Genomic DNA, 23287 nt, shown 5'->3' on the forward strand with positions numbered 1-23287 from the left:
TTTCGTTTTTGTTGACACTGCTTCAGAGAAGTTTTGATGCAACTACTGCTGAACTGTTTTTACTTTAAAGTCAACAATTCAACAGGATTTTTTCAACCAACACTGAGCATTTATTGTAGGACTGTTGGATTAGACTTTGCATTTGTTTTTAGTAGATATACCTTGTAAACTGGTAACTGAGTGTATATTCACATTTATAAGCCTTGACCATGTACAGATTGACCTCTTAGAGGACATGGTGGTTATTTTTCACTATTTTCTGGCATTTTATTCACTGAACAATTTATTGATTATTGAAGAAACTAATTGTCAGATGTATTGATAATCAAAATAAGTGTTGGTTACAGCCTTACAGTTCTCCTATGATGGAATACGACTATCTTAGCAAGGTTTTCTTTGTGTTAATTGCTTGGCACAGAAAAAAAACTGAAGACATTTGATAAAACACAACATTACAGCAAATGAGCAACAAATATAAAGTGAAATAACAGAACTACATTTTGATACAGAGTCCCTCTACATGACCAGGGCCACAAGATGGAGGATGAATGGGAAAGGTTAAACAGTTGGGTTTGATCAAATTAATGACACTGACTAACTGTAACAAAGTATATTTATTCAAGTACTGTAATGAAGTACAATTTTGAGTTACTTGTGTTTTGCTTGAATATTCCAATTTTGTTCTACTTTATACCTCTACCAAATACAGTTTAGAGGAAAATATTGTATTTTTTACCCCACTAAATTTTTCTAACACCTATAGCTACTTCAAAACTACTATTACTTTCCAAAATAAGATTTTACATTTAAAAAAAATATAAACTTATAAAATACAACACATTTAAAGATTAAATCAGTGTTTCCCAACCATGCACCTTGTCACTTTTGAGGTGTCTAAAAATTGTTAGCAGTACAGCAAAGGAGAGATTTCCCTTCTAAACTTCTCAGATGGTTTCATTTAAATAACTTTTGTGGCCTAAAAATGTAAAATCATCCAATATTTCACAGAGAGAAAAGATTAGAGAACAATTTTTAAACTTTTGTGTTGCATAACTTTAGTTTTTTTCTTCTGTCCTACCATCTCATGACCCTTCAGATTTAAACTGTGACCCTTTGCAGGGGCCTGACTCCTAGGTTCAAAGCAAACTAGACACTTACCCAACCTCAACCCGCTACAACACTAAAATGCTACTTGTGTATTGACACATTAGTATTAACAACTTAAAAATATCATTTATAATGGTATATCACTCAAAGGGGTTTTTTTGCAGAAAAAGTACTTTTACTTTCATACTTACTGTACATTTTGCTGATAATATTTCTGTTCTTTTGCATAAGTATAATTTTGAACACAGGTCTTTCCATTGTTATAGAGTATATTTAGACTGTTGTTACTTTCACTTAAGTAAAAAATCTGAATGCTTCCTCCACCACTGGTGTTGACAGTACGTTATTCTGCTGTTGTGTCAAGACCTAGATTTGCACATATTTGCTTTATTATTTTCAATTATTTTCATTATCAATTAATCTGCCATTTTTTTCTAGATTTAATCTTGATTAATCTATTAGTCTATGATTTTTTTTTTTATAATAAAGTAAAGCAATTGTGAAAAAATGCCATTTACAACAGCTTGGAGCTCAAGTGAATGTCTTCAATTTACTTATTTTGTCTGACCAACAGTCAAAAAACCCAGAGGTACTTAAGTGTATGTCATACTCTCAGTTGTCAGTTTTATTAGTAGGTACACCTAGGTAAAACTAATGCAGTCTAATACAACAGTCTGGTAATAAATCCTACTGTCATGAATGCTGCAATGTTCAGTTTTTGTAAAAACTATCGCTCTTGAATTATTAGAAACACCTCTCAGTATAATGCAGTTCAAGAGTAGTTGAATCAAAACTTCTCTAAAGCAGTGTCATAAAAAACTAAACATGATGACCTTTATTAAAGTATTAGGGGGGCATTGTATTAGACCCCTTTAGTTTCAGGTCGGTGGCCTTAATGAAATAGCGATTGAATGCATTTGAACATGTATTAGAGGAATGAGCATCCATCCTAATGATAGATAATATTAAACGCTGAAGTCAGTTTATTAGGTACACCTAGCTAAAACTAATGCAGTCTAATCCAACAAAAATGAATATCATTCAGTTGGATCAACACCTCCCTAACACAGTTTGAACAAAACTAAACATTATAACCTTCATGAAAGTAAGATTTATTGCTGGGCTGTTGTATTAGACTGTATTAGTTTTAGCTAGGTGTACCTAATAAACTGACAAATGAGTGCATATGACAAAGAAAAGCTGTAAATCCTCACATTTGAGAAGCTTAAACCAGAATTTTTTTTTATTTTATTTTTTGGCATTTTTGCTTTTAAAAAATGACTGAAACAACTGGTCGATTATCAAAATAATCACCGATCGACTAATCGGTGCAGCTCTACATCTGTTATGTTTGGTGTCAATACAGTGAAATCGACCTAGAACAAATGGTTTATTTATTCAGAGACTGATCAACAGGAATGAGAAGTGGGTGGGCTACCCACAATGTCCCTGCTCTCTATATTTAACTAATATTCGTTAGCTAAACAGAAACGAAACGACAGGCCTCACTAATTTCACTATCAGACACCAGTCGGCTGTAAAAGCGCAGAAAAGAAACGCCTTTGCAAACACTAAAAGGTTTTTCTGTAGAGGGGGAAGAGGAGTCTTGTTTCTGGTGGCGACCGACATTGTTCTTTAGAGCTAGTTTAGCTAACCGCTAGCTTCTACACTACCTGGTACTAAAAGCAATACACTGGGAAGCTAATAGTCTCCAAAGATACCAGCACAAAAGTCAAATGTCGCACGCTTGTACACCGACACTGTGAGGAAAACAGGAATCATACCTTCAGTATAAACGACAATTTTCCAGTTACGGTTGGATTCGCTCGGCTAGCTAGCTAGCTAGCACAGCCTTCCATTTTCTCTGCAGTGCTGAGACGTAAATCTCGCGAGAAGTTGTCACGGGCTGAAAGCACCGTGGTTACAATATCTGTTAATCTTTTATCGTTTTTATTTATATTTTATTGAATATTTTTTGTTTCTGTGCAAAAAAAAAATTCCCAATAAAATTGTCCAACTTTTCACAAGCCAGCTCTTTTAGCCTGGACTTAAGTATTTAACCACATACTTTACATAGAAAGTAATGATAAATAATAAAACAACAGTTTTCACCGTTTTATCGCTCACGGTTTGACAATGAAATCGTCTTTTTAGGTCAGTTGGTAAATAAAAATAGTGTGATACTGTCATATTCAGGATTCCTTCACAAGTATCCCAGTCACACCATACTAACATTGTTATTAGAGCTGCAACTACTTCTACCTCTACTTTTTATTATTGATCAATCTGCAAATTGTTTTGCCGATTGATTGTTGTGTCTGTAACATGCCAGAAAACAGTGAAAATTATTATTTCCAATAGACCAAGGCGACGTCTTCAAATGTCTTATTTTTCTGACCAGCAGTCCAAAACCCAAACTTATTCAGTTTACTATCATGTTTGACAAAGAAACGCATCAAATCCTCATATTTGATTTTCTGATGCAAAACTCTTATGGTCTTCTATTCTGGGTGATATGCTGTGAAAAAAAGGTTTGCTGTATCCAACAGAAATACTACACTAGCAATTAAGTTAATGAAGTGTCCTTCAAGGTTTTACGTTGGATTTACCCAGAAAACAGGGTTGGAAAGATTTAGACCTAATATAGATTAAGTTTACGATTTTTGTAATTCAGACAGAGAAACACTTCTTCATTTCACTGGGTTTACTCATTAATTTATGGATAGATGTGCAGCATTTTCTCAGTAGGAAAAATGGGAACTAATGTGCAGATTGATGCATTTGATGTGATATTGTGTCTTGTGGTTAGCGGGATAGAAGTGAATATTTCCTTCGTCATACAGTTGCTGATCATTCTGGGTATATTTCCACATCCACAAACGTCCATAAATGAACTGAAGCAGTAGGGCACCTCAATTAAAGATGTGAAGATCAAAAAGCTGAGAAGACTTTTAATATTTTAATTGAATATAATTTAATTTGAATTTTAAAATTAATATCAATTAAGGATCCTCAGTGGATTAATGGACTAGTTTTTGTTCAACTATTGGGGTACATCTTTGTTGTAAATGGAGTCAAAAAAGAAAAAAACAAAACAAAAGGAAAATACTGTGGTTTCCTGTTCATTGATCTACATCCAAAGTTGATCAGTGATCTTTTGAGTTTTTTGATTTCTGACACTATAAAAGAATCAAGGTACAATGGGCACGTTATGTTAATCTGAGTGAATTATGTTCTATATTCATGATGAAGTTTGATTTCTCACCACTTTGAGGACAAATTAAACCAATAGACCTCAAACTGATCAGACCATTTTTATTTCTGCTTCACAAGTCCATATATTGTATGTACAATATGTAAACAAGAACGAGACACAAGCTCAAACATACATGCTCACAGGAAATAATATCCAGCCAAAATGCAGTTTCTATTTATACCCACCCAGTTCTTAGACACAGTCTGACCAGGATTTACATCAGCTTTGGAAAACTGGCTAAACAGAGACTTCGCTCAGCGCTGACATTCATGTGAAGTAATTTATTTTCAAATAACTTTTTTTTTTTTTTTTTAAAGACACATAGAAATGTGATTTCATTAAACATACTATAAAAACATATAACACTATAAATATTGTTCAGTTATCTTCTTACAAAACCTTTGTACAGTTTAAATTTTGTAGTTATTTTTAATAAATCACAGATATTTTTATGTAGGCCTATACAATGTGGAACAATACAAAACTGGTATGAGCCAAAAATGTCACTGCTGACATGAAAAGGAAATGGCTGAAGACATGTTTAAACTTGCATTACTCAAAATACCTCATTTGACATGAGGACATGGTTTAAAAAAATAAAGATGAAACTTGCATAACTCAAAAATGCCTCTGATGGCACCATGATAAATGAGTATCAAGTGCTGACAGCTGTTTCAATTTTTTTGTCCCATGATATGGAGAGCAATCAACAAAATAAAACCACCATGACGTACTTAAGAGCAGCATTGAAAGTGATAACGTAGAAAATATTCTGTGGGATGATACAATCTTGCTCAGACAGGAAACAAAGTGGTAACAGAGCTATAGCATAAAACTACGGTGTGAAAACATACAGACTCACATTTTATTTTTCAAGACAGACTACTTTCACATGATGAATCCACCTCAACGCAGGTTTGTGGAAACTGTGAATGAGGGATAACCAAAAATGTCAGCCAAGCAGATGTACATGTGGGAATGGAAAAATCAGAGTGATTTGCCACAGAGGTGCAGGCCTTCGAGCACCAAGTTTAACGCCACGTTTGACGCCACAAGCCCTACAGTGGGGCCTTGCAAAATCTGCGTTTGAGAGAGTTTGTGTAGCGTAGCAGTTAGGTTACAGTAACGCCAGCACTGTCCTTACTCTTGTCCATATATGTGGGAGAGTTGCTTTTGTCCGATATGGATCCTGCTCCTGAGGGCAGGGTCTGTGTGGCAGGAGAGTGACCCGATGATTTGATAGAAGGGTCCGTGTTGGGTTCTGCCTCCGGCTCCTGTTGCGAGGCTGTTGCTGGAAGGAAAGGCAAAACAGAAAATGAAAACATGGACACCACTTAGCTGAGTGTGTGTCTGCAGAATCTACCTCTTATCCCACAGGCTGAATAAGGGGCAAGGTTGTGTCTGCAAAAGACAATGATGAGGTAAAACTCTCTCTGTTTATAACTGCAAAGTCACACTATACTTTATCAGTATACATACATCATATTGGCCCCTTGGAAGAAATGAATGCTTGGGTTGTGAGGAGTTGGGGGCTTGGTAACTATGGGGTTGGGTTTATAGGCAGAAAGACAGGAAGGACAGAGTGTACGGGGATGATTTCATGTTTATTTTACATCTGACACTGTACAGCATAAACACAGCGAGCTGCCTCCGAATTTCAAGCTGGAATGTTAAAGAAAAAAAACTCAATAAAATGCAATAAAGAACATTTTTACTTGTCTCAAAAAACACTGAAGTGGTATCAAGTAATCCATCTGTAAAAGGACAGAGTCTCACATCATATTTTAGTATGAGTGGATTGAGAAAATAGATTTCCTGCTTAATCCAGGGACACAGCTCTCTTTGACAAGCTACATATATAAATCAGTAACAGACTATAACCAATTCAGGCACATCGTGTTTTTTGTATAATACCAAAGAAAAACCCAGTGACTAGAGTCCAGTAATTTTGTCATTTTGAATATAAATTTGCTTGACGTCGGCAGAAGCATCCATCCTAACAGTAGATAATATAAATATACTGTGTACTATATTCTACAGTACACGACTCCTGTAGCAGCATAGATTACCTTCTAATCGATGCAACCTCCCTGCCACATGCCCTACATGTCAAACAACATTTTAGTTTTGAGTCACAGTACTCGATGAGCATGTACTAGGTGGATCATCGGAAATAGCACACAGTATCCGAAGACACTGAAGTGGAGATGCATTGCCATTGAGCAAACACGACCTGAGGACGGTTCGCAGAAATAAAGAAATGCCTTTGGGCTATCTTCCATCCTGCCTATAAATGCATTTTAAATAAACTTGGGCGTAATGTTTTTGTGTGCTTCTTGTTTGGTAGCCTACATCAAAAACAATACCAAAAACAAAAAACAAAACAAGATAATCTTTAAAACTGCCGTACCGTTCCTTCGTTATTTATATTTGCCCATTCATTTTTTAATCCAGTTGCAGAACCCTGGTGTATCACAGTGGCCACAATAAAATCAACAATAAAATGTTACAGAAAAGAAAACACTCGCGAGCAAAGCTGAGAGAACAAATGTTAGTTATTTTACCGAGGCACGCTGCATTATACTGTATATGGGAAGCACTGGTGCATTACGAGCATTTACGTTACCTGACTGTGTGCAGGACTTCATGTGCTCTGGCCAGTGGGCTTGCTGGCAGGGGTAATCACAGTAACTGGTATTCCAGCAGCAGTAGAAGATGGCCTCCTTCCTGCAGTTGGCGCACCACTGTTTCTTTTTGGTCTCGTCCACTGCCTGCTGCTTTTCCAACTCCGTCTGCTTTTTCACCTCAGCCACCAAACGTTCTCTTTCCTGCTCCAAACTCTGCCTCATCTCTGCCATTGTCAGTTCTGTGTTAAAAGGTCAGACAAACACAAATAGCTTGAAACTCATACCACGTGTAAAGAAAAAAAAAAAAAAAAAGGAAACATCTGTAATCATTAGATATTCAGGTAAAGACCAGTTTAGTGGCAAGTGAACTCTCAGAGGTGTAATGACACAGGCTGGAAGTAGGAAACTTGCCTAGATTGTGCTTCATTTCTGACAACTCCTGTTGATGCAGCCACTGGAGCTTTTCAATCTCTATCCTTAACCGTCGAATCTGTGGTTAAAAATACACAGTGATTATAATCTTGCAAAGTGTTCTTAGGAAACATTAATAAGTACCCGTGCGTATGCCAGTATTTACCTCTGCAATTGTGTTTCCTGATGTGCTTTTGGAAAGGTCATTGTAGATTTCAGTCATTGTCCCTTTTATTGTGTCCATAATCTGCAAGGTTTTGCCAAAAAACATGATATTAGTCCACAGTTTTAACTACTTTCATCACTTAAAAATTGGCAGCCATCGATGTAAGATGACACAAGGTTTAAAGAAATAATAATGCCTATGATAACCTATAAGATACTGAAGTCCTTTTCTCATTTCACATATTTAAATCACAGAGCAGAGAACTCCAACTTACTTTGTTTGTGTACTTGGCTATATCTGCAGCCACATCAGCTGAGACTGTGGGGATCTGTACGTCTCCTGACATGAAAGAGGAAGAGCTACTGGATGTGACCTGGGCAGCTGCTGATGAGGACGCATTTTGAGGCGGGTCTTTTTGTTGCACTTTTGGAGATAAAAGTGTGGGGGGGGGAGGTAAATTATACATCTTTTAATTCATATTTATCTTATTATGTTTTAAATTGAGTACTCAGATGAATGATTATGATGATGGGTATACCCTTGACTGCTTGTCTGGTCTGATAGCGTGTACTGGAGTTCTGCTGTTGGGACTGCAGCTGCTGTGGGCTACGTGTTTGGCCCTGAGTCTGGGCCTGTGTCTGCACTGCTGACTGCTCTCCATGCTGCTGCTGCCTCTGCACCTTCTGCATATGCCACTTCTGAGAGGATGTCTGAAACTTGGTGGGATTCCAAACCACTGTCCGCTGCACAGCCTGAGCTGTCTCTTTAGGCAGTAGAGGGCGCTGTTTCTTAACAGGCGCAGGTACCGGGGATGTTGCGGAGACTGAGGTGGCGGCAGGAGAGGGAGCACTGGTAGATCCGCTGGTAGTTGTGGTGACACTGGGTTGACCAGAAGCTGCAGCAGAAACAAGGTTGAGGGCTGCTGTGATGGCAGGTTGCAAGGAGTCTTTCAGGTTGGAGGCGGCTTCCCGTGAAGGTGCTGCTGGCGTAGCAGAGGAAGGCAGTTTACCTGGCCAGGTAACAATTTGAAATTCAGTTAAGGAATGGATGCGTCAACTGCAGACTTTAAAATTATTTCGGATTGCCGATAAATCAAGAAAATGAAGCAATCTGACCATATTGTGTTTTGGAAAACATGTTGAAAGAATTAAAAATTTGTTGCCTTATTTTGGGAAAATGGATATTTAATCTTTGTTTCCCCATTGATGGGTTGAGATGAAAGACTAATAGCTAGAAAAAAGTCCTCAATGGACTGTATACAGCGAGACCGGAAAACAGTTTCAGACAGCAAGATAACAGATAATGTTTGGTAGATAGAGCATGGTGCACCAGAGAATAGTTCTATAATGTGCTTTATGTCTGATGGACTTGTATGGAAGCTCACACTGGTCTCTACCTCGCTGTGTGTGCATTCTTAAAGTAACATAAGGATATTATTTCCTCCAAGTTGCCCCTCTAACATAGGTACATGTCCTAATGACAATCACAGGAGAAAATGGATAGAGTATATCAAAGGCCTCACCTTCCAACTTGGCTACACTAGACTCTTTGAGAGTTTTGGCAGTAGTAGGCCCTGGCTCTCTTCTCGCCCTCTTTGAGTCCCGGCCTCCATGTTCATCCCCCAGGTCAATCACTAGCTCTCTTTCAGAATCAGAGTCTTGCTCAGCCACTGATGCAGCAGCAGCTACCCTGCCCTCCTCTGGGGCTTTGGGCTTGTCAGTGAGGGGCTGAGACTGGGGCGTTCTTGGCTTGTCCTGGAGGTCCCGATCCGGGCCATTGCTACCCTGTTTCTCTTTAAGCAGGGGTTCAGGGGTGGCTTTATCCCCTGTCCCTGTTACTCCCTCCTTAATCTCTCTGTCCGTGCTTGCTTTAGGCCTTTTTCTCTCTGCTTTGTCTTTGTCGTCCTGGGCGGAGCTCTTTGGCTTGTGTTCCTCGTCGCTGAGATACTCACTGTCACTTGAGTCAGACTTCTCAGAGTCTTCAGAGTCACTGTGATCCACACCTTTATACACATCTTCAGAAATCTCATCTATCCCTGTATGGAGAAACATACATTCATTATATATAGTCATTATATTGTTTTAAAAATAGGGGTAACGCTTTTTGTCAGATCAAGAGGAATAAAGACTTTTCTTTGCTAATAGCCATACATACTGTTTCCCACCTCCAATCCAAGTCAACAGCAGTCACACATTGTCAGATATATGTTTCAGTTGCCCCATGTTTTGGGTAAATTCCTAATAATTCAACACATCTTGAAAAAGTCGATCAAAAATAATCTACTCTAATCTGAAATCTAAAATCGGCCAACTGTCATGACATTCATAATTTATTTGATCAAAAATCTAAATTCTTATATTGCAAATGGCCGTTTTGAACGTCACACAACAAACCTGAAATATTCTTGAAATTACTGTAAAATGTAATTGCGGTTGATATCGCTATCAAGAAGCTACATGGCATAAAACGAATAGTACAAGAATAGACTTCTGTGCCAATAAATAGCATTTATGATTGTATATGTACCGAGCTGTGCCTTGCAGCTTTCAATAGTCTTATCGAGGCTCCTGATGTGTCTCTTTGGGGTAGGGAGGGCAGCTGACGCTCCCTGTTGTTGCTGATGTTGTTGTTGTTGTTGTTGCACAGTCTCACTCAGCTCCTTCAGATCCATTTCAGCCTTCACTCGATCTGAAAAAAACAAAAAAAAAACAACCCCCCCCCCGGGTCAATATTCAGTTTCAGTGCAAATTCTCCTCTCTTCATTTCCCTTCAGAGTATCAGCTCTCATGATGATGATGATGATGATGATGATGATGATGATGACGACGACAACACCTTAAGTATATTTGTGTTGTTGGTACTGACCCAGGTTGAGATTGAGGATGCCGCCTGTGCCTGCAGTCCTCTCCTGCTTGGGCACCAATCCGGGGTTAAAGGGCTTCGGGCTGCCTGTTACACTGCCTGCAGGACCCATCTTTCCTGAGACAGGAGATGCTGTAATCAAAACAAAAAAAGAGGTTAGTTAAAATGTTTAAAAACGGCATCACTCCAGTCAATGTTACGTAGTTAATGTGATGTGAACTTTAGACCTGCAACTTTAGAGACCTGTTTCTGGACACTTTGCAAACGCAAGTCCAATATTCACTCTTTTATCTCCGTTTTTGGTTTCTACCAACTCTTGAGAGAAATATCTGGCTCTTTAGCTTCTTAATACTCCATTATGTTCATCACCTAGTCTCTAACTGTATCTATCTAGGGTTTGGTGCTCTGCAGGTAGTGCACAGTGGGTTTTCAGAGTTTTTTCACTGAAAAGAGCTGCCCGCTGCAGCCGACGATGCTATGAAAGCACTGAGAGTGAACCAAAACAGTATATTTACAGACTTGACAGCTAAACGATGAGCTGAAACTATATAAAGATCCTTAAAGCTGAGCTGCAGATTCAGGTGATAGATCTCTCTAGGTTCATCCTCACGATCAAACTCAATCACACTGTCACATTGTTTTCACTTTGTCATTTGATATATTGCTATTATAAAAAGTATTGATTATAGCCACTTCATTATTTATTTACCAGAACAGTCCATTGATTCCTCTCCAGTGCTGTAGTGGAAGGCGGGATTCCTGCTGGCCTTTTCCATCTCCTGCTCCCCATCAGACCCCGTGTGAACCGAAGAGTTGGTGCTCATGGGGGACCGAGGCATGTCTGTCATGGAGACCCTCCGACTCATAGCACTGGGTGTGGAGCTCTTGCTGAGGACCATCTTAGGAGATGCAGTTATATCAAAGTTGAAGCGAAGTTTATCCGGTTTCTCTGTCTTAACTGTCCCAGCACTGGGGTTTGAGGGGTCCAATAGCATCTGTAGCTGGTTGTTGGGTGTGTAGGGAGTGCGGAAGGGTGCATAGTTGAAGACCCCAAACTTCTTGCGAATGTTTTCCACATAGACCTCCATCTCTTGCATGGCACTGTTGAAAATGCTCTTTGTCTTTTTCACAGAGAAAGGGATCTCTTTTGACATGAGGTAGCAGTTGTTAATGGGGACCCAGGCCCTAAGTGAAACCACAGCAAAAAGTACAATAAACATTTACCAAATTAGGACAGACTAATCTTGGCTTATTATTGGTCAAACAACCCTAATACAAGGAGATAATGTCTACTGTAGTGCTCAAAAGTTAATCTTACCTGTCATGTTGCCCAAAAAAGCGTGCGTCTACCTGCCCATCTTTTTCCCGAAGTGCTTTTGCTGGCCAGAAAGGAAAACCCTTTAGCTTAGCCCAGACCAGGGGGTGGGGTTGACTCTGTTGGGGACAAAAAAGGTGAATGTCCCACAGATCTGCAATCTAAGCAAAGATGTATAATCACCATTTAAATATGGTATTTAGGCTAATGTAAAGACCTACACATGGTTCACAAAACCAGTTGTCCCTTTTTTGGCATGAAGACAGGTAGCACTCTGGACAAACCTCAATCTCATTCATCTAAAATGCAAATTGAATGACAAAGATGTATTTAATCTATAAATTAGAAACATTTATAGAAACTTTACTATTTATAACTATTTACAACTTTGCTACTTTAAGTTAGAGAAGCTTCTTTACCTCATGTTCACAAATCTTGACAATGACTTTCGCAGTTGCTGTTAGTTTGTGATTACCTGGAATAAAGTCACAAGCTGACTTGATGACTTATATATTTTTTTATTAGCAGAATAAGGTGTTTGCTAATGTATGTCAAAGTTGCCTACCTCCATTATAGATGATGCAGTTGTGTAAAATCCATTTCATATCAGCAAGAAAGGCTTCGGTGCAGCCGTACATTTTCTTTTTGATATTCTATGAAAAAGTAATAAAAATCAAACAAAAGACACTTAAATCAAAACAATCATCTGTTAGTATATTATATTCTTCATATTTATTTATTTATTTGTGTCTTGCTTTTGAGCATTTTGTAGGATTTTTTTTATTTTTCATTGTGCATTCTGTTACCATTTTTTGTACAAAGCAAATAAAATAAATAATGCTACCTTCTCCAAAGTACACAGGTCCATGGGGTGGAAGATGTACTCAGCATAATCCGGGTGCTGTTCCAGCGACACAGGCTTCTGAAAAGGCTCAGTCTGTTCAGTTTAGACAAATTTTTTTTTTTAAATAAAATAAAATGAAAGAAACAGATCCATTAGCCACAATTTGGATGTCTAATATCCTGGAAATATTTCCTGGACATCTGTGTTTGAATATAAAATACTTTCTTAGACAGTGAGATTTTAATACACCTATTAAACCAGAATTAAAATGGATTTTAACAAGTCTTACCCCAGGCTGTTTAATCTTTTGGAGTGCAAATTTGAGCAAGTAGGACAGTTGGTCTATTGTCAGCATTGTCATTGCCTTGCTCTGGGTTTCAATGCATTCAGCAACTGTTATCTTCTGCAACGGCAACAAAAATTAATGACATTAATGAAAATATATTGAAAGTAACAAACATCAAGCAAAAGGACTGAACACAGACATTGATATAAATTTACATCTTAGCTTTTGTAAAGTTTACATCATCTGCTGTCGTTTGATTTAGCTTGTACAAAAGTTAGATGTTCACAATTGTGCCAATTAAAAGAGGTGCATAGTAAATTTTCCAAAATGTAAAAAACTAGATTAAAACTATAATCCTTCCCATCTCGCAAATGTACAGTGTGAGCTATCAGTAATGCTTGCGGGGGTGTCACACCACGTGCCTTGGAGGACCAAGAGAGGTTTTTAGATCAATCTCAAACTAAAGCAGGTGATTTCACTCATTTGTTCCTCCTCTTGGCTGAAACTGCTCATGGCACACAATCTGACACCGCTTTTGTCAACCAAGCAAGCAAGATTGTGCTTTGAGTCCCACAATCATTTGTGTACACCCACACACATACACATGTCTTCAGCATGATACCTCACACTCTGGACAGAACCAGTCGCCCTCGGGCTCGGCTGGTAGTTTGAGGCACTTGGCGTGGTACACCCTGGGGCAGAGCTCACAGCAGAGCACCTGGCCCTCGCGGTGGCACAGCCAGCAGTAGAAGTCATTCCTGCCGTCCTGCGGTACAACATCAACAGGGTCTGTGGTGAGTGCTGGCTGCTTCATATAGTAAAAGGGACCATGTCTTAGCTCTGACTGAAATGCAGGCAAGAGAAACAGGGGGGCAGGTTTCAAAAAAACACGCAGGAACACAAAAAAGGTGCAGTGCAACAGAAACAAGGCAGCAGTAAGTTGGGGTAAGCAGGGTAAGCAGCATAGAGGGCAATAAAGGCAATGGACCCAACACAAGAATTTGTTAAGCAAATACAGTATACAAACAAAACTGTATGCCCCATGTCAATATTTCTAAAGTTGTTATAAAGTAATAACAAATTCTGTCTATTTAATAACATTTCATTTGTTTTTAGCCAAAACCCTAGAAGATGAAGCCATTTGATTTGAAAAGAAGAAATGTTTGACTAATTAAACTATAATGAAAGGTCCATATTGAAGAACCAACTGCAGCAGAAGTCAGTACACCCATCATTACTGAAATTACATTTTTTAATTTTTTATATATCCGCCTTTATTTTTGACAACAGATTCGATTCTCCTGGACATGAATGATACCAGTCTTGCACAAATCTGTGGAGAGATGTTCTACTATGCTTTTGCTTCTCTTGGCTGGAGGGTTTTATTCTTCTTCCTTCTGCTTTACTTGACCAGTAAGACTTGACTAATTTTTTTCCCTTCTTTAACATTCTTTCAAAATTCTTGTCATGTTGGAAAATTCCTCCCCTGCCAAGCTTCTCCAGACTAGGAGTCATCTTTTCATTCAGTAATTGGGTGTACAAACTTGCATTCATAGTGCCATCTATAAATGTGAACTCCCCTACAACGTTTGTGATAGTCCTGGCCAGATCCACACTAAACATGCTGGAGCCCATCTGATCCAAACAATTTTATTTGGGTTTCATCTGACCAAAGAATGTGCAGCCAACATTCATCAGGCCTCTTTTCACATTGACTTCATGAATGCCCTTCAAAGTGTCTGATCAGTCACTGAAACACCAGAGATGATCCTTGTGCCAAATCAGAAGCACTTACCAGTCTGTTTTTCAACACAAGGTTGTGTAAATAGCAAATTTTTCAAGGACATCTACTGCACCTTCTGTTATTGGTAGTATGGCTCTATCTATGACTGCTGCGACTGTGTTACAGCTTATGTTCAGTAGCCTACTGATTTGATTTGCCTACTCTCTCCCATCTTTGTGAAATCTCACAATCTGGTTTCATACTTGTTCAGGAAACCTCTTACCATGTGGAGCCATGTTACATTAGACACAATCCAGATCAAAACTGAGAAAGCTGTGGTGTTCACCCCCCCCTACACCTGTTCATGCAGTTAGCCTTAGTCAAAATCAAAGGTGTACCCTCTTTTTTTGCTTTGAGGTTGCTCTTTGAGGACTGCATTTTCATTGCAGGCTATCTAACCGTTTAGTTTGAAATTATACAGAAAATCATATACCCTGCACTTTAAATTTAAAATAATAGTGTTTTTGTAAGATGACAGTTTAGAATAATTTAACATTTTAGTGACATTGCACAGGGGTGTACTCAGTTTTGTTGTCTACTGTATGTGAACTATCTAAACATCTGGTAATGTGAGTTTCAGCTGTGAGTCAAACTAAACTAGCCCAACAGGCTTTAGGGTGTGAGCTTAAGCATAGCTCATCTTTCACCTGAGAGTAAACACAATGCATGACATGGTCCTCTGGTAAGTACCCAACTGGTATGTTACTGATGCTATATTATTGATAAATAGAAGCTGATGCATCTGGTTTTCACAGCGCAAGGTGAGGATGTTTCACAGTCCAATCACTCAGCACCACATTAAACAAGCAGGTAATAAAGACATTTGCATCAGAGCCATATAGTACCAAAATGCATAACATTCAAATACAGCTAAATAAATGGACATAAATGACCATATGTGGTTGATGTCACATTTCAGGAGTCATCAAAAACACAAAAATCCTAAATGTCTAAAAACAATAAGTGCCTTTGAGTTTACCATGCATACACGACACAGCCTACACAACCTGCACAAGACAAACCCACTCTCACAGGAGGTCAAACCCATACATGTTGGTCCATTTTTAAGCCATTTTAAGCTGTGTACTACAATCAAAATCAGCATGTTCTCACAGGTAATATGGTACTGCCCTGCGCTGCGTTAGTTCAATCGCTGCAGTGTGTGCAGGCCTCCAGACAGAGTTTGTTAAAATTTCACTCAGTCTTGTTCAGCTTGTTTGTTACTGTATTATCAACTTTCAGGTAGCCGAGGTTAGAGGATAGGACCAAAGGCACCAGTATTCTCCATCAGAACTGCTTGTCGGATCGTCAAATAGCTTCAGAAACCCCATCATCTCAAAAGTTTCGGGCAACGTATTGGGGGGCTGTGCCCAACGATTTCTGTAACTTTCCAAAATCAGCAATCTAACATTCACACCCACTTCACGCCGTGATTAGCCAGCTGTGTGGAGGTGAAAAGGGAGGCAGGGTTTGCACCTCTATATAACCATTTGTGGCACTTATCATATGTAGAACATCATGAATGCCTTCCACGAAAGACTGTAGAAGAAGTAGTACAAACTCACTGTCTTTGTTTTGGATGTTTGTGGAGCCATCTCCATTGCCAAGTCCACCTTAGGGTGTGGAAAGACAGACCTCCAGTTGCAGTGAGTACACTGGCTTTCACCCCTAGCACCACACTCAACAGCCTTTGAGAACACACCAGATTTTGAAATGAGTAAACAGGAGCCCTTACCTGGTCTTTATTGTTACAGTTGACGGCCCCAGGCTTCTTTTTTTTCTTGAGAGGGCTGGGGGAGTTGTCTGAGGCAGAGTGTCCATTGGAGGAATGGGTGGGACTCGACACCTTTCTCTTCTGTGGTGCCACTGATCGTTCTGCTGACCCCGCTGGATCAGGGACTGGATGTAGAAAAAACAGTCGGGTCCTCACACAGCACCAGACAGGCTTGTATTGTTCACTACAGTAAAGTCCAACATGTTACACGAGCTTAAGAAGATTAAAAGACTGGACTGCTCTCACAGTAATTTAGCTAGTCCTAGAATAAATCAAGAGGATGACCAAACAAACCAGATACCATAATAAATCATTCACATCATCCCACATTCTTAGAGTTTAATGGAAAACATTTTGTTTTCATGATATGTTAATATTTGGTACTGAAAGCAATGACACTGATCTGAAAAGCAATTATTGAAAAATGCCACCTGCACACATTACATTAACACTTGATAATAACAAATGACCAGAGGGTTTCCTCTAACCTAACTAGACCCCATGTTGAAACTAGACACAAACGGGCAGGCAGGCAGCCACGTATAATGGTTTTGTGAAACTAAGCTGCCTCTGACGTCTGACTCTTAGGTGAGGTACCCGGCCTTAGAGACTTACCTTTGGATCGTAGAGATGCATCCATCCCCTCTACCACATCAGACTCCGTTTTTATCTCCTCCTCAGCCAGACTGCAGCGCACCCAACAAGAGCACACAGAAAACCCAGAAAGAGAGGCAAACACATAGTCAGAAAGGGCGTTCAGAATAACAGTAAACAAGTGGAGAACCACCTAAGGTACCCAGGTCCCAGTGGGTCTGTCAGCAGGGATTCTGCAGGTTTCCATTGTTATTGTTTCCACTGGATTTCAGCACATCTCTGACATTGTGGTACGAAGTTCTCACCCTGTCCATACTATCAGTGACAAACGAGTCTGAATATGTTCTTTATGTTCAAAGACAGAGGATGGTAACAATCACCATGGCAACGCTCCTCTCTGCTGAGCACGAGTTGATATTCACAACAACACACAGGGCCATTTAGCTGACATTACCCCGCACCTCCGTCCGTCAGGAGACGTTGCAGCTTCAAGATTTTAGTCCGACTGGGTCCTGATCATTGCTCTTTGCTTTTTTTCTTTTTTTTTTTTAAATGAGAAATGGTGAATAGTCCCATAGTAACGAGAAAGCCAGAGAGAATTGGTCCACACTACGGGAGGGACAGTGTCTCATGGTGATTAACAGTATACAGCATGATTCTATCACTTCTCAAGCCCCTTCATTAACAACAGGGCTATAAACCCGAAGGATTCGGGACCACTCTTGGAGACCAATAGCAAGAGAGCCATCTAATGAGGTTCAAAGCAGGGTCTGTGTAAATATTTTTGGCCTAAATCTTCCTCGCAGGCATATTTCAGAAGCTCCGCTGGTCAAAGTCATGTTTATATCACTGACCATCTATAAACAATCTGTAACTTAAGAACCACATATATTATATTTTGAATATATTCAAATAAATGTGGAGTTACAGTGGATAAGTCTTTGGTGTTTCTCAAATCATAGCTCAAAATATAGGCCTCTTTTATTGATGTGTTTACAAGCTAATGTAAATAGGCCAATATTAATATCATACATTTGTAAATCCATAGATTGTGAACCACTCCAAAAGGTAAGAATACAGCCCTCACCAACATGCAGACATCTAGCATTGGAAAAGTCTAATTTTCCAGGTCTCCAGACCTGCTCGCTTCTCATTTCCGCTGCGGGAAAGAGGACAAGAATAAAAGGAAGGTCTTTGAGTGTTTGGCTCCTCCTTTGTTAGAGCAACAGAGGGCCTTGTTCCAAAGATGTAGCTTTTATTCACAAGCCCCAAGGAGAAAACCCTCCCATGGACCCCTGACAGGTCACACACTTGACCAGTTCATAGCTTTGGCTGCAGATCTGGTTTCCAGCTAGGATGATGGGTATTCAGGCTACAACTCAAAAGGTCAACTACATTTGTGGGATAAGCTTTTTTTTTCCCCCCTCTTCTGAAAGTAAAGGAATGTTCTCCATGTCCCCTCCTCCACCCTTATATAGAGAAATTCCACACAAAGTTGATCAAATGCCAGTTCTCTGATAGGCATATGGATGTTACCATACTTATGCTAAAGGCTTTAGTAAATCAGATATGACAAACCCAACACTAAAAGATCAGATGTGATCACATCAGCAATTAAACCTATACTAAATTTTAACACTAAAGTCAACCCTGTTGTTCGTGTAACAATCCAGAGATTTAACAGTGATTAAAGATTTTTTTTTTCTTTCTTACACTGTGACTCACAACCATCAAGGTTTTTCTAAATAACACCCTTGTTCTTTCAGATATTAAAACTGGTGTTCCCAGACAGCGTATCAAACTGAAATTTAGAAGAATAAATGCATCATAACTTGTGTTGTCTGAAAAATAACAGACATGGGTTGAGCAGTTTTTTTTACAATCATGGCACATGGGTATCTTGTTTCAGCCTGCCAACAGTCTCTCTCACACACACACACACACACACACACACACACACCCCAACCCCTCCAGGGCCTTCCTGTTCCGGACTGAGTGAACAAACGAGGCCCACATGAAAATAAGAAAACGTTAGCCAAGGCGCTCTGCTACGTGTACCACAGCCCTGAAAAAAAAAAAAAAGAAAAAGAAAAAAGGGAACATTCGCCATCACCACGCAGCCCCAAGCTGCTGAACGAAATGCCACAAGCTTATATTATTTACAGACTTAATAACAATGACAAGACATTGCTGCAACTACCAGGAAGACAGGATGACCAGTAGTAAAAAAGTATGCTGATCCAAAGGGCATTCTCAGATCAGGAGCTATGATCCATCACACAAGGAGAGTTAGGCAAATAAATCCTCAGCAGATTCTGGGATATATTCCACAGAGACCCAGGTTCAAGAAAACACTGACAGTATTCCCTTCTGCAAGTGGTACCTGATGGACAAAAAGGAAACAACACTGAATCAGTGCCTTTAGATTCCACTCCTGTGAGAGACGAGCAGGGTTCTCTCGTCACAGAAAATGGAGGCCACAGCTTGCTCCCCTCCCCCCTCTCCCCCATCCCCCACTCCGAGGCACAGACTCAGGCACTGGCACATCCATGCAGGAGGACCAGAGAGATGTGTGAAGATTACAGTCCAACATTTTAAAAAACAAGACTATGTCAAGACAAAACCCTGACGGAGGATCACACAGATAGAGGAGAACCACAGAGAGGGAGACACGAGGAAATACAGCAAAGTGAGAAGCACTCCTCTCTCCTTTTTTTTTTTTTTTTTTTAATGTCTTCGATCTTGGCTTCCCTCCTTCCCTGTGAATACTGCTGTCATAGAATAATTAGATTTCATTTTGAAGAAAGAGGAACCCACTCTGTAAAACCAGACTGAGATCCTAGCAAAGCTTCTCTCTGTGCCTAAAAGAATACATAGGTTTTACACATCAAAAACACAAATATCTGAATAAAAGGCCACTTTTTATGGCAATCCAGGAAAGGCATTCAATACAAAGATCATATTTTGCTCTTTACACTGGAACTGACATTAAAAACACTTAGGATTAATACCATTGACTAGAAAACATCCTACTCACCCTGCTACACAAAACCCCTGAAAGATTATCTGGTTTTGTAAAATGACAAGATACATTAAGCTTTCACGAGATCAACGACCACATGCGGACAAATTGAAAAAATGCACACTATTAAATTTTGCTTTTCCAGAGATAAACTAAACAAAGAATTAGAATGAGAAGATACACGTTTCTTTCCTAAATTTCATTAAAACAATGATTTTAACTGCGTTAAAGAAGCCCGTTTTACCATGACCCCCAACACTTAATCAGCAAATGAAGTATACTGCAAGCATGCACAGAATATCCTGTATAAAAGAGAGATTTGACCTGGATTTTATATTAGGTTGTAAAGAGTGAATCAAAGATGGCTGTGGAATTTTCCAGAAGGCCCTTGCTCTCCCTGCTGCTATCCCTCTGATTGTCAATCTTTAACCTCAACTGCAGCTGCAATTGGCTGGAGGGCCAACAGGGTGGAACATTATTGGTTGGCTGCGCTATGCCACACGGATCACAGTGTGCAGGCTCCCCTCGTCATTTTAAAATGCATTTTTGCTGCAATGCAGACATTTCCCCCGCATTAGACGGTTTATTTTCCTTCAGTTTAGCTTGCCCTTCTTGATTATGACAGTTTAAACCAGAGAGGATTTGAAAAAGGCCTTAAGGGAGATTATATTTGTGGTTGTGATGCAAAACTCTACGGCTGTGCTATTCAACATCTGCTGTTCCATTTATAGCCTACATACATTTGCTCAGACAGAGGCCCAGAGGATTTGATCGCAACACCGTGACGTTGCGAATTGACATCTCTAACTATCAATGTAACATTTATATTGCATGCTCATTCAAGCACTGAAGTCATCCCTCTTTGGCAGTAGAAGTTAACCTTTGGTTTTGGTTTAACAGAGAGAGTGAACTAGTCTGAGATGAAACACAGATTGTAGCTTAACTATTTTCTGGTTGTCACGTAGATGAAAAGTACAAAGCCATAAGAAGAAACAAAACACTCTGTCTCCCCCACACAGTTGAGACTGCTAAAATGGTGATAAATTATGTAAAACAATGTACAGTCTTTATATGTGCTGAAAAACATGATATGTTCATTTTGTTTCTAAACTTTAAGCAAAATACACCTTTGAATTTTTTTTTTTTTTTTTTTTAAATGTTCAAATGCATTTCTTTCTTACATAAAATAGTTTGAACGGCCTGTTTGAAATGTGCTGTACAAATAAACTTGCCTTGGTATTAGTTTCTTACACAAAATCTTGAAAGAATATACAAAACCTGTTGTTTTGTATCTATATCTTATGAATCAATGACACTTCTGTTTTATGTGTTAAAACAGGAAAACCCCACCCTACCATGAAAGAAAAACAGAATACAAAGCTAACAAACAGCTGGGTTAAGCACAGCCGAACCTTTTAAAAAGGAAATATAGGCCTACGTGTACAGGTCACAAAAGGGCTGAAAAGTTTCATGTTCTTTCTCTGTCCTGCCATCTGATCTGTGGAGAGAAGCCTACAGTTCTTCCAATAAGACCTCTCTCAACACAAAATGGCTACTGTGTGAGGATCAGAGAGTGGAGGAAGCAGTTTCACAACACTGCTGTGGAGTTGACGAAGGCCTATGTTTGTAAATAGAGGTAACCTGTCTCCCAACTTCTTATCTCTTTAGGTTAGACTGGAAGAATTGGAAGAGGATCGCCCTTTGACAAAAGGTTTTCTTCGAGTGCGTCATCCTCAGACCAGTGGAGTGTAGAAAGTCCGGTCTCAGTACAGTGTGTTCCATTTGTACTGAGGCAAGTTTTCTTCAATTTCACAATAATTTATTTTACATATATATATGAAAAAAAAAAATGGACAGAAACTAGTATTCAGTTATGTCCTGCCCTCCTAACAAGCACATCTGTTGCCCCCCACATGCCTGGCCTGGCATGATACACAAGAAAACAGCACAGAGCCAATCCACTTACAAAGGGTACCCCCCCCCCCTCCTCCATTGCCCTTCCCCCATTCTTTCTCTGCCAGACTACAACACAAGACCGCCACTACAGAAAGGAGATGTGGGTGCCATTTTTAAATCTAACTCTCTTTTGCATTATAAAAAAGGAAAGGATTTGCCATGGTCCACTCTGCCTCCTGTATGGCAGCCTGGTTGTCTGGGGCACCCATGTGACCCTGAGACACAGAGAGAGAGCAAGGGTGAGAGTCGTTACCCAACCCCCCACCCTCCTCCTCAGCAATGAGGAGCAGAGAGGCCTGGCAAGGCCTCCAATCCACCCCAGCTCCTCCTCCTGCACACTAAACTGATTTTAAGGTGTGCACATTCATCATGAGAAACTAACAGTCACCACAACAAGAAGAAGGAAGCCATGTTGTTATCAGAGAGTTGAGATAAAAAAGACAGAGCTTACCTCTGTGGATGCATGGCTGCCTGACACACTGTTATGTCAACACTTATAAAACATGGAGGACACTCTCAGCCCTCAGCCGGGGAAGGCTCCGCTCTTCAGGCAAGGCGATCAGGCCCCAGTGATGTTAGCCAGATCCTGACTGGTCGCTTTCCTCGCAGGCAAGATACAAGGCTGCGCCTGATTGGCCGAAATGTTTCCTGAGTAATTATCTTTGTTCAGTGCAGGCAGGGGCAGCTCTGTGAGTGTCAGAGACAGGGGAAGAAAAATAAGCATAGAGCTAGGCCTAAAACCACAAAATAACATGATTAATATGAGTAGTTTTGACATACAAACCCCATTTAACAATGTTTTGCAGCTTCCAAGTGTAGAATCTGGCAGCAGTTGTCTTATTTGAAGGCTTTAGAAGTAGAAATGGCAGCATGTAGAGTGTGAGGAGCAGGACACCATGGCTTCTCTGCACAAGCCTCCATTTTTTTTTCATGTGGAACGGGCCTTTGTTTAAACTCCTCCCTCCCCCTTGGCTGTTTCCAGAGAAAAGACAGGCTACAGCTCTTCAACCAGTATAGCAATTCAGTCCGCAAAAGGAAAAAAAAAAGATCAGGCAGATAAAATGAAATAATATAGCGCAAACACTTCTATAGTGTGTTGTAAAGGAAAAAGGACCTAGAGTAATCAAAAATTAAATGCAGCTGGATAAAGCAGCTTTTTTTTTTCCTTGTGCTTTTAACTTTTAGCAGCACACTGACAGGCAGTAATATGCTCAGTAATCAGAAAAATAGAGAAACACATTAAAGGTAATGAAGTCGTGCACAACAACCCTGCCATAAATACAA

The 23287-nt window shown here is 39.7% G+C and overlaps 2 protein-coding genes across 6 annotated transcripts in view; both read right to left on the bottom strand.

Annotated features, from left to right (window-relative positions):
* The window catches only part of LOC120803802, a 36676-nt gene extending 33670 nt beyond the window's left edge, over positions 1-3006 (bottom strand). Inside the window, exon 1 of the mRNA XM_040152721.1 lies at positions 2892-3006. The gene's annotated coding sequence lies outside the window, so the exon portion shown is untranslated. The remainder of the gene's footprint in view (positions 1-2891) is intronic.
* A 1399-nt stretch (positions 3007-4405) lies between these two features.
* LOC120803803 (protein kinase C-binding protein 1-like) lies at positions 4406-22960 on the bottom strand. Of its 5 annotated transcripts, none has more exons than XM_040152727.1 (21): positions 22788-22960; positions 22455-22690; positions 17047-17117; positions 16393-16556; positions 13497-13640; positions 12878-12991; positions 12589-12681; positions 12310-12397; positions 12164-12219; positions 11966-12043; positions 11748-11863; positions 11139-11614; positions 10433-10561; positions 10094-10255; positions 9090-9602; positions 8106-8576; positions 7842-7990; positions 7568-7648; positions 7402-7480; positions 6990-7229; positions 4406-5654 (listed from the first exon to the last, which is right to left on the bottom strand). In XM_040152727.1, exons 2-21 carry the CDS (start codon positions 22466-22468, stop codon positions 5476-5478), a joined length of 3417 nt encoding a protein of 1138 aa, XP_040008661.1. In that variant the 5' UTR covers positions 22469-22690; positions 22788-22960; the 3' UTR covers positions 4406-5475. The 5 variants fall into 5 exon arrangements, with proteins under 5 accessions (XP_040008661.1, XP_040008659.1, XP_040008656.1 ...); XM_040152725.1 differs by having other exon boundaries at positions 12589-12666; positions 13497-13718; XM_040152722.1 differs by having other exon boundaries at positions 13497-13718; positions 22788-22959.
* Between the last annotated feature and the right edge of the window lie 327 nt (positions 22961-23287).

This window comes from Xiphias gladius, chromosome 18, assembly GCF_016859285.1.
Source record: "Xiphias gladius isolate SHS-SW01 ecotype Sanya breed wild chromosome 18, ASM1685928v1, whole genome shotgun sequence".
NCBI lineage: Eukaryota > Metazoa > Chordata > Actinopteri > Istiophoriformes > Xiphiidae > Xiphias > Xiphias gladius.

Excerpts from the sequence above, each read along its gene's own strand:
- LOC120803803 (XM_040152722.1), bottom strand. Across the intron at positions 12,682-12,877 it reads AAAAGATTAAACAGCCTGGG|ACTGAGCCTTTTCAGAAGCC; the intron begins GTAAGACTTGTT and ends TAAACTGAACAG. Across the intron at positions 12,044-12,163 it reads TCAAGATTTGTGAACATGAG|ATGAATGAGATTGAGGTTTG; the intron begins GTAAAGAAGCTT and ends TTTGCATTTTAG.